This window comes from Poecilia reticulata, chromosome 5 (assembly GCF_904066995.2).
Source record: "Poecilia reticulata chromosome 5, P_reticulata-male-v2, whole genome shotgun sequence".
Taxonomy (NCBI): Eukaryota; Metazoa; Chordata; class Actinopteri; order Cyprinodontiformes; family Poeciliidae; genus Poecilia; species Poecilia reticulata.
Genome location: NC_088834.1, coordinates 906428 through 917732, shown reverse-complemented (window position 1 = coordinate 917732; position 11305 = coordinate 906428). Strand labels below are relative to the sequence as shown.

Here is an 11305-nt window from a genome sequence, read left to right as displayed (position 1 = left end):
ACCAGAACATCGCTGTCGGTGTTTTACTCCCTGCAGTATTTCAGTTCATTTCGGTTCAGGTTGTGATCTGGACTCTGGTGGGTCCGCGGTTCCGTTCAGCCCAAACAGAACCGGATGGAGCTGCAGGGCAGCTTTTAATGAAACGCTCCCATCTCCAGTCCCACCGGAGAGTTTAGAGGAAAGTTGGTTAAAGCGGCGCTGATATTGACTCGCAGCTTAGAGCAGCGCGGCGGTGACACTTTTATTAACATGATGAATGTTTCTGGATGGGACATCTTGTCCCGCCGCCAACAGAAAGCTCTGATTTATGATCACTTCTCAGGCCGCTGTCAGAAAACAATAGCAGCGGGAATTATCGGGACCGGAGGATCTCAGCAGGACACATTAATGATCCCGTCACACAGCTGGACTCCTGCGCCGCTCTAATCACTCCATGACCGAGATGTAATTCAGAGTAATCACTGCTTTTATCTGTGAGGAGCAGCTTCATCACGCTGGAGTGAGGAAGAGGAGCTGAGAAGATGAGGAAGAGTTCGGCCAGCACCGAACCGTGGGACAAACGAACCGAGGCGGCTGACCCCGTTGCTAGGCACGACTGACCCCGTTGCTAGGCACGGCTGACCCCGTTGCTAGGCGTGTTTGACCCCGTTGCTAGGCGTGTTTGACCCCGTTGCTAGGCGTGTTTGACCCCGTTGCTAGGCGTGTTTGACCCCGTTGCTAGGCGTGTTTGACCCCGTTGCTAGGCGTGTTTGACCCTGTTGCTAGGCGTGTTTGACCCTGTTGCTAGGCGTGTCTGACCCCGTTGCTAGGCGTGTTTGACCCTGTTGCTAGGCGTGTTTGACCCTGTTGCTAGGCGTGTTTGACCCTGTTGCTAGGCGTGTTTGACCCCGTTGCTAGGCGTGTTTGACCCCGTTGCTAGGCGTGTTTGACCCCGTTGCTAGGCGTGTCTGACCCCGTTGCTAGGCGTGTTTGACATAAATCTTCAGGTTCAGTCTGAGCTCTGATAAACAAAATAAAACACAAAAATCCAAATCCTCCCTCGGTGATCAGCTGACCAACATCCTGGTATTGATAATTTGATATTGATCAGTTAAATTAACTTTGACGTTAATCTCAGTTTCCTCTCCCTAATATTCCGTCATAAACTTAACCTGAGTTCAAAGTTCAGATAAACAGAAGCTGTAAAACACGCTTATCAAACAAGATGGCCGCCGCCGGCGCTGACGTCACCAAGAGCATCGGAGGAAAAAAATCCAGATTCTCCCAAATTAAACTCCAAAACCGATTAACTGGTTTGGATTTGGATGATGAACCGTTTGACTCGTTTGGGTCGTCCTCCGTGCCGGACCCTCGGGATGAAGACCCGTCCTCCTCGGGTCCTCCAGCTGCAGGGTTGCCATGGTGACGGAGGACCACGTGGCTGACTGGTTCCAGGTCTGTGACGAGTCTGAGGAGACGGAGAAGCATCAGTGTTAATAATTTGTGGGTCTGTGTTGAGTAACTCTGTTAACTTTTCATGAAGGAAGATGATTTTCCCTGCAGAGGATTTAATGCTGGGAGAATCTGATGGTCCGGATTCGGAAGAGGATCATTTTTCTCCTTTGATTCTTCCAGGTGTTTGGATCAGTTCTAGTCAGATTACAGCTGGAATCTGTCAGCCGCTCATGAGGAAACCAACCTGATGTCACATAAATATGAACCTGGAATCTGACCTGCTGGTTTTTACTCCTGGAGTTTTACTGGGAGAAATCATCAGGTTTAGTCCTGTGGTTGGTTGAAAACACTAAAAAAATGAGACAAAACCCCAAATCTGACCCCAGTAACCAGTTAATAGAAATGAATGGCTCATTTAATCTGGACTATAGACGCAGCAGAGCCTGCTGCTGGCAGAGCGCTCACCTGGTTTTTTCCCTTCTTACTCCTAACTTTTTGTCTAAGACGATTTATGAATGAATTTTTTCTTACAAAATAAAACTCTGAGAGAAATCTTTGAGAAACTATGAATTTCACAGGAGCCACTTTTACCCAGATCCCGTTTGACCTTTGACTCGGCGTTTTGATGTGAGCAACAAGTCCTGACGTTTCACAGGAAGCTAATGAAGTGAAGTTTAACTGCATGAGAAGATTCGCGTCAACCTGGAGCCGCAGACGGAGGACGAGGAGCCGCAGACGGAGGACGAGGAGCCGCAGACGGAGGACAAGGAGCCGCAGACGGAGGACGAGGAGCCGCAGACGGAGGACGAGGAGCCGCAGACGGAGGACGAGGGGCCGCAGACGGAGGACGAGGAGCCGCAGCGGAGGACGAGGAGCCGCAGACGGAGGACGAGGAGCCGCAGACGGAGGACGAGGAGCCGCAGCGGAGGACGAGGAGCCGCAGACGGAGGACGAGGAGCCGCAGACGGAGGACGAGGAGCCGCAGACGGAGGACGTGGAGCCGCAGACGGAGGACGTGGAGCCGCAGACGGAGGACGTGGAGCCGCAGACGGAGGACGAGGAGCCGCAGACGGAGGACGAGGAGCCGCAGACGGAGGACGAGGAGCCGAGCCGCAGACGGAGGACGAGGAGCCGAGCCGCAGACGGAGGACGAGGAGCCGCAGACGGAGGACGAGGAGCCGCAGACGGAGGACGTGGAGCCGCAGACGGAGGACGTGGAGCCGCAGACGGAGGACGTGGAGCCGCAGACGGAGGACGAGGAGCCGCAGACGGAGGACGAGGAGCTGCAGACGGAGGACGAGGAGCCGCAGACGGAGGACGAGGAGCCGCAGAGGAAGGACGAGGAGCCGCAGCTCTGCAGCGCCGCAGCTCTGCTCTGGGAATAAGGAGCTGCTGGCGATCAGAAATGTCAAGGTCAGCGCGGTAATTACAGCGCGAGTCACATCATCTGTTGTCCCTCGGCAATCAGGTCCACAAATCAGAGGCGGCGTCTGACTCGGTCTCAGATTAACGGCTTCAGAGGAACATGAAGGAGAAAACAGTTTAACATCTGAACTTTTCAGCAGAATCCGTCACCACCGACCGGAACCACATGAAACCTGTTTCCCTCTCATCCCCACAGAACCAGGAGATCAGAAATGAACTCGGATTTGGGTTTTATGTCCGTTTCACCTGGAGCTTCTCTCTGCAGGTGAAGCATCAACATCCTCCGCTGAAAACAATCCAATCAGGCTGGAAGTTTTCTGTGTTTCATCTTTATCTGTCAGTTCAGCTGAACAAAATGAGAGCAAAGACATTTTATAAAGAGCGAAAAGAAATCGAGACAAGATTACGAATTTAAACAAGCTGGAAGGTTGAGATGCAAAAATATTACAAATTAAACAGAATGTAAAAAACCAGACATGAGAAATAGAATGAATTTTAGATTAATGTAGATTATTAACAGACAAAATGACCAAATTAAAAACAGAAACTTCATCAAAACATGAAGTTATTAATGAATCACTGATCTGACACCGAAACTCCAGCTGAGCAAATCCAGAGGACAACAACACGGTTCCTGTAGTTAATCACTAATCTGTTTTCAGATTCAGATCAAAAATAACGACGTGATTCTGGAATATGCATCTCTAAAACTATAACCATCATAATTCTGCAGGGTCAGAGGTCATCAGTGATGGACGTCGTCCCCACTGCTGCGTCTGCGACGCACCAAGCTGCGTCATCACAGGTCCTTCCTGCCAGCTGCTCCAGGCAGTTAATATCACATCCTGCTGCTTTTCATGCACAAATATTTGTGTTTTTAAATGATCTTCCTTGGCTCCACATTTCCTGCTGTTTTAACAGCTGCACCGGGTTTTTCTTGTAGATTTCCTGTAGAGTCTCGTGTTATTTTTCTGTTTTTTCAGCGTCTTAGTGTGAATCTGCAGCTGAACGTGGAACAGACGGAGTCAGGATGTCAGATTTAATTCCTCCTCCTGTGGGCTCATGTTGAACTGAAGCTCTGGATTAATGTTGGGACTAAAAACAATCATTTCCGTCAGCTGCAGCTGCCTGCTGAGGAATCCAGGGGATTATAATCCCTGTTGCTGCTAATTAGCGTAGCGTAAAGACCAGAGAGCGGTGCGGATGCTAAGCTAACCTGAGCCTCTTTAACCAACATGGAACAAAAAATTATTTAAATATGTTTTACGTTTTTTGTTGCGTTTTAATTATTAAACATTTTCCCCAAAGGAGCCTGGAAAAAAACGCAATTTGCACATTTTGATCAGTGTGGCAGAAAAGCAACAGAGTGAGGAGTTTTTGTCTTTTTATTCATTCATAGTTTGTTTTTGTTTGACTTTAGAGCCTGAAGGCTGAACATCTTTTTTCTTCTCTTCCAACACAGAAAAAGAAAATAATTCACTTGCGTAAGAGAAAAAATTATTCTATTTCTTTTCCTGTTTGTTGGAAAAGGAGGAAAAAGAAAAATGACGTGGCAGAAATATTTTATCCACTTCAGAGCCAAACAAGATTTTAAGAAAACATTTTTCTTTTCTATTCTGTTGGTTGTTTGCTGTAGACATGAAAGAAATGTGTGTTTTAAGAAAAACACAATGGATGAATAAATAGATTTTATTCTCTCCTTCAGAGAAACAAATGTTCCTCGAGGAGAATATTTTTATATTCATGTTGAACATGATTTTTAAAAGCAGGATAAAAAGAAAACTTGGTATTGAAATAATTTAGTTTTTTTTTTCCTTTTGCCTTTAGGGCTTCCGTAGAACTGGGGGATTCCCGCGGGTCGTTCCGCTGCTAGCTGTTAGCAGCGTAAGCTAACGGTCCGTGAAGGCATCATGACCTTTCAGGAGGTCGGCTCCGTGTCCTCCGCTCCGCAGCGGGGGGGAAATTAAACAGGGCTGGGGGGCACGCAGGGATAAGTGCTGCTTTGAGGGAAACACCTGAGGGCTGCAGATGAACGATGCGTTCAGTCGGCTGCTGAATGACTTCAGAGTCGTTCTGCAGTTTGAGGACAGCTGGATCTGAAGGCCGGTCTCTAGAGGTCCAGGCCCGGTGGCTCAGTCTGCCCTGCTGGACGTCCGTCTCCGTGTCCCACATTCAGCCAAACATTGAAAATTAATGTACCGGTTTGTTTTGGTTTGTATTGTTTTGTTGCCAGGACTGAATGTTTATCATCCAACCCTGAGGGCAGAGCGGTTCTGGATGGTTCTAAGCAGGTCGGGCTCCAGTTGGGTCTCACCCTGACCGGTCCTGAACGGAGCGGTTCTGGATGGTTCTAAGCCGGGTCGGGCTCCAGTTGGGTCTCACCCTGACCGGTCCTGAACAGAGCGGTTGGGTCATTTGCAGTGAAACCACCCGCAGTGCTCGTCACGTGAGAAAGAAAACCGCAGCAGCTGGAAATGCAGCAGATGTTTCCATTTGGCCTAATTAAAGTTTATTTTGCTCAACATGTCCTGCTTCAATCTGGGTCTGCTCCACCAGAGGTCAACGGGTCAAGAACCTCAGAGAATCCCTGGACCTTTTAAAACCGTCAGAAAACGGTGGATTTGGCGAGCCAACGCCGGGCCGGACCGGACCGGACCGAACCGGGCCGGACCGGGCCTCTCTCTGTGTCGTTGTGAAGTTCTGAGCAGAAACCTCTCTGGCTGGAACAGCCTCTGATCGCCCACTCAGACGTCTTTGTTCTCCCTCTCGATCATCATGGACGCCTCCAGCGGCGCACGCAGCCCTGATTGTCTCATTTACAGCCAGAAGAGGCCGTGTAGAGTCACAGCAGGAGGTTCTGCTCCGCCCGCAGGCCGCTTCATGAATAAACGGGCCCGATCGTCTCCCTGTGGCTCTGGACCTCGGCGCCGGCCGGACCGTCCGGGTTCTCACGCTGCAGCGCTGCATCATTCAGACTGCGGCTCCTCAGCACGTTTATCAGCTGTGAAGCTGAATATTCATCTGGGTCTTCAGTTTGATCTGCTGGTGAACATGACGGAACCAGAGTGGCAAGAACTCCAGTCCGGTTCTGAACAGGCTCGGCGCTCAGACCCGTTCACACGGCGCCGCTCTTCGCCTGAACCTGTAACGGTTTGTAACCGATCCAGTCGCTCGTTTACACGACACCAGAGACCAAATTCTCACACCGACACATTCTCAAGTTTTCTGATACGCCCCCCAGTGGAGGTGTGAAGTACTGCGTGAACGTGAAAGCGCAGAACGCTCAGCTGTCGGGTTTTTCTACGCATGCAACGGATGATGACAAACACAGCGGCGGATATCGTTGTGCTGTTGAACTTGTTCGGTTTCACATCATTTCTGATAAGTATGTGTTACATGAGCGCTTCGTTCATGTGAGATGGGTCACTGTTTACTGGGAGGTGGAGGCTAAGGGACTAAAGCGCGTTCACTGACATGCCAAGATCCCAGCGCCATCTAGTGGCCTGGCATGACATCTACAGCTGCCTCAGTGCTGCGTAAACCTGGAGCTTTTTCCCAGTTGACATCTGAAAATGCGTCCAGCGGCTCGGTGTGAGCCGAGCCTCGGTGACGTCCCTCCGCTCTGTAATCTGGCGGCTCGGCAGAAAGCAGCAGTTTCCAGACTGACGGACGGATCCGGTCCGGTTCTCTGCTCGGACCAGCTGGGTTGGTGTCGACTTGAACCGACTGTAGGTGATTCTGCGATGTGGGAGTAATCCGTCCGTCCGTCCGTCACAGGACCCCACGGACTCTCTGACCTCAGACTGATCTACAGAAACCAGTTAACCCAGCAGCCGTGTTCCTGGACTGGGAGGAAGCTGGAGCGCCCAGAGAGAACCCGCCCACCCACAGAGAGAACTGCATGCTGGGAATCTTCCTGCTGGTTGGAACTGGGAGAGATCTGGAGTCTGCCTTCATCGGGATGCGTGGAGAATCTTCCTGCTGCTGAAACATCTGGAAGGTTCTGCAGGTGAACCCGGTTTCTCCGTCAGGAAGGCGATCTTCATCTCGGAGAGGAAGTCTGGTTCTGATTAAGATCTCTCCTCTCGGCGGCGCAGAAACAATCAGCCACTTTGTCTCCCGTCTCTCCGGGCTCCTGTGAGACAAACTCTCCGTCTCTGAGCCCGACGGCCGTCTGATGCCTCTGATGTTGGAGTGCATCTTCTGACTGCGGCAGAAAGATGACGCAAAGCGTTTGATCAGCCAGCTTCTGTCTGCTCGCATTCTCTCAGCTCGGCGTGGAGTGTCAGGGATCTGACGGCTTCAATTAGCAGCCGGAGCGGCAGAAGAGCCGGATCACAAACCGGCAGAATGAGCAAAAAGCAGCTAAACCCCCCAATGTGAGACACGGCCAGGTTTGTTCCTCTCTCAAGTCTCTTTGATCAACTTTCCACCATGAAGCGTGAAGACTAACAGGAGCTTAGTGATTAAAATTCATAATAAATGATTGTTTGGTGAAGCAGCGGGAGGAGGGAACGTCTACCTGTAGCCGGGTCTCGTCCTGTAAATCCACTAAAGCCTGATTAGCGTAAATAAAGACAAGCATCCACATCTGTCAGGAGGAACATGGCACCTTGTTAGCGCTGATGAAGCGGCGGCCCCCTGGGGGCAGCAGGAGGCTCAGGTGCAGCTGAAGCATCTGGATATTTATTCTGTCTGCAGGACTAACCGACCCGGACCGCGGCCATGATGGAGTCCGGTCACACACACACCGCGGCCATGATGGAGTCCGGTCACACACACAGGGACAACATGCTAACGCCATCAGCCTGGGATTCAAACCCAGGACCTTTAGTCCAAACCTCAGGCTGGGAAGGGAGGATTCTCTCTCCGGGTTTCTGAGATTTGCTCCATGCTAGTTAGCAACCGCTACTTCCTTGTTTGCGTTACAGTTGGACGGGAACTAAGGCTTCATTCCCACCAGCCCAGTTCAGTCCGATTTAATTAATCCCACTCCAGTCCGACTGCCTAGTCAAAGTCCGGTTCGGTTGTGAGGTGTGAATGCTAATTGACCTCTGACCTCTGGTCCTCCAAACCTCGGTCTGGTTTGAATGTGAACGCCAAGCGAACCAGAGACCGCCCCAAAAGCAGGAAGTGGACTACAGCGCAGGGCATTCTGGGTAAATCCAACCAAAGCTAACATGCTAGCCTAGCGCTAGCAGCAGAAATGGCTCTTGGTCTTTAGCCTAAAGAGAAATCCTCCAGCCGCTAAAATCCTCCATCTTGTTTCCATCTGGTGAAGAAGGAAGTTGCTCTCCGTGTCTTCAGAGGTTTTTGTGTCGTTTCCTTCAGTGGTTCTTGGTGCAGCGCCCCCACAGGCCAGGAGGGGAACAGGTTGGTTTGACTCAGAGCAGCTGGAGGTGGAGCAGATGTTCTGGTTCCAGTAGAACCGGGTCGACCGGACCATCAGGAGGGAGTGACGGGTCGGCGTCTGGAGGAAACCTGCAGGCTGTTGGTGCCTCCACCCATCAGGTCGCACTGATGAGGACAAACTTTCTTATCTGGCTGCCAAACAACCAGCTGAAGTCTGAACAGAAAATCATCGTTTTTACCTCATCGAGGTAAAAATCAGACACTTTCTCCAAACTGGAAATGAGTTTTTCTGCTGCAGCATCGTAAGTTTTTCCAACATCTCTGAAATATCAGGAAACGCCTGGAAGATCCTCTATAACTGGATTATATGTTTAGAGTTTAAACAAACACACTGGAGTCATCTGAGCCGCATTCAGTCGTCTGCTAACGTCTCTTTCAGCCAAATCTTGTTTTGAACTTAAATGTTTGCTACGTTGTTTTAACTTTTTATTTAGGTCACATATGGTGTTAACTCTCCAAGAGTTCAGCAAAGTGAAGAGTTTAAAAAAATGAACTGACAGAAGAAAAAGGCGGAACTATTTCCCAGGATGCTTTGCGGCGGGTTTCTGTATGTTTGTCACGCTGACCTGCCTCTTATGTTTTATTAATGTTTAATACAGCTGTCAGGTTGACATGGTTGAACTCATTTCTGCTCTCATTGCTGAAGCTCTTCAAAATAAATCTACAGAATTCAGATGGTTAATCAATTTATCAGATATTTTGTTCTTTAATTTAAACTTTTCTAACTTAGAATAACTTTAATTTTAACTTTATAATCCGGAAATGTGTCCAACGAGGTGACCTGCGTAGTATGAAATAACAACTATAGCAACTTATAATTGAAGACTAATGATTATGTATGAGAATTTAAAATCAATATTCATAAAACTCCTGGATCTGAACCGTAATCCGTTCCTCTGAGAACGTTCTGCAGCTTCCTGCTTCTCATGAACAGAACGAGATTCATTACAGGTGTTCATGTTTTTATTGAAAGGATAGATCAACACGCACGCACACACACACACACACACACACACACACACACACACACACACACACACACACACACACACACACACACACACGCACGCACACACACACACACACACACACACACACACACACACACTCCCTCCCTCCAGCTCATCTTTAATCAGTGGATCGTTTCTCCTTTGCGGGATGATTCTCGGGTTGTTTTGGCAACAGGAGTCTCTCACTGACACACAAGGCGCGTAGGTGGAGTATGCGCGCGCATGTGTGTGCGGGAGCCGGCGCGCGCCGTCTCGTGATCTCCTTCAGCCGCGGGTTGTTCCTCCTGGTCGGACTCTCCTCACCACGCAGCGCGCGCACAGGTGAGGGGAAAGTGTAAGGGGGAGGGGTGAGTGGGTGAGGAGGAGCCTGACTCACTCACGCACGCGCTCTCTGTCCCTCACGCAGACTCGCGCGCGGCGCGGCGGTGAGCAGAGCGCAGTTATTTGGTGCCGTCGGTGCGGAGCAGTTTAATCCCGCGTTTCTGCGGTGCGTGGAGGCTGAACCGCGCGTGATATCTGCTCTTCATCCTCCTCCTCCTCTCCCTCGCGCTCATCATCGGGCTCGTGCCGGACCATGGCATCGGTGCGGGACGCGGGCTGGGTGGGTTTTTCACGCCGCCTCAGACGGAATGTGCGCGGCTGCTGCGTGAGTTAAAGGAGTGGATCCTGTCTTTGTTTCTGGAATCCTGGAAAAGTCCTGGAAGAATCCTGGAATGTTGGTGGGGATGCTGCTGGAGCAACAAGCGTGCGGCGGCTCTGCGCACACTTTGCGGTGATATTGCGCTGCTGAACGCGGACTGTTGCGCCAGTTTGCGGGATTCTGCGCTCAGACTTCCCCACCTGGAATGAACTTGTCTCTGGGAATTCTCTCTCTCTCCTGAGAAGCGCCTCTTCTTTGCGTGGCCGTGCGTTTTCCGGTCGGAGCGCCGTGGTTGGTGCGCAGGGGCGGAGGGAGCGGATCCAGGGCCATGGGCCGCCAGGCCAGCCGGCCCCCCCGGCTGCTCCGGATGCTGTGGCTGCTGCCGGCTCTGCTGGACGCGGCCGGATCCCAGGAGATCTACGCGCCGCACTCCATCCGAGTGGAGGGCGACGTGACGCTGGGGGGGCTGTTCCCGGTGCACGGCCGCGGCGCCCCGGGCGCGCCCTGCGGCGACATCAAGAAGGAGAACGGGATCCACCGGCTGGAGGCCATGATGTACGCGCTGGACCAGATCAACGGAGACGAGGAGCTGCTGCCCAACGTGACGCTGGGCGCGCGCGTGCTGGACACCTGCTCCCGGGACACCTACGCCCTGGAGCAGTCGCTCACCTTCGTGCAGGCGCTGATCCAGAAGGACACGTCCGACGTGCGCTGCACCAACGGCGAGCCGCCCGTCTTCGTGAAGCCGGAGAAGGTGGTGGGAGTGATTGGTGCGTCGGCCAGCTCCGTGTCCATCATGGTGGCCAACATCCTGCGCCTGTTCCAGGTACGGCTCCGGCTCGGGTCTTCAGGGGAACCGCGCTGTGGTTCTGATGCCATTTGGGTCAGAACCGACCGCTGCTCTTCATTCTCACTCTTTAATGTTTCTACTGATCTTCTACTTTCACTAGATAAAGTTTCTCCATCCAGCCGGGAAATGAATCATTAAATCTGTGCAGGAAAGTTTTTCTTCTCTAAAACTTTGATTCATTTTCATCTTCATAACTTTCTCATTTCAGCAGCTTCTGCTGCTAAACGTGTGGAAACATCGACTCAGTTTCTGTCTCATGTTTTGCATCATTTGATGATTATTTTTATTTAATAACTTTGTTTAGCATAAATGTTCCTCATCTCTCCTCAGGAGTTTTTATGGATTTTGCTTCCTGACGCTACGCTCTTTAAAAGCTCTTCTAATCATTTCTATTATTAATTTTAACTTATATTTTATAACAATGGGAAACTATGGAGCCACTAATGGGACACTGAAGAAAAAAAAACTGGTAGAAAACAGATTAAATTTTATGATATAAAAAGTTATAATTATAAAAATTATTCTGTTTAATTT

At 50.6% G+C, this 11305-nt stretch overlaps 1 protein-coding gene across 2 annotated transcripts in view; it reads left to right on the top strand.

Annotated features, from left to right (window-relative positions):
- Positions 1–9270: 9270 nt before the first annotated feature.
- Positions 9271–11305, top strand: part of grm7 (glutamate metabotropic receptor 7) — a 94772-nt gene continuing 92737 nt past the window's right edge. Inside the window, exon 1 of one of the 2 annotated variants that reach the window (XM_008408244.3) lies at positions 9271–10747. In XM_008408244.3, coding sequence (XP_008406466.1) covers positions 10250–10747 — 498 coding nt within the window. In that variant the 5' untranslated portion in view covers positions 9271–10249. Of the gene's footprint in view, positions 10748–11302 lie in introns of those variants that run through there. The other variant, XM_017304852.2, reaches the window with a different exon arrangement.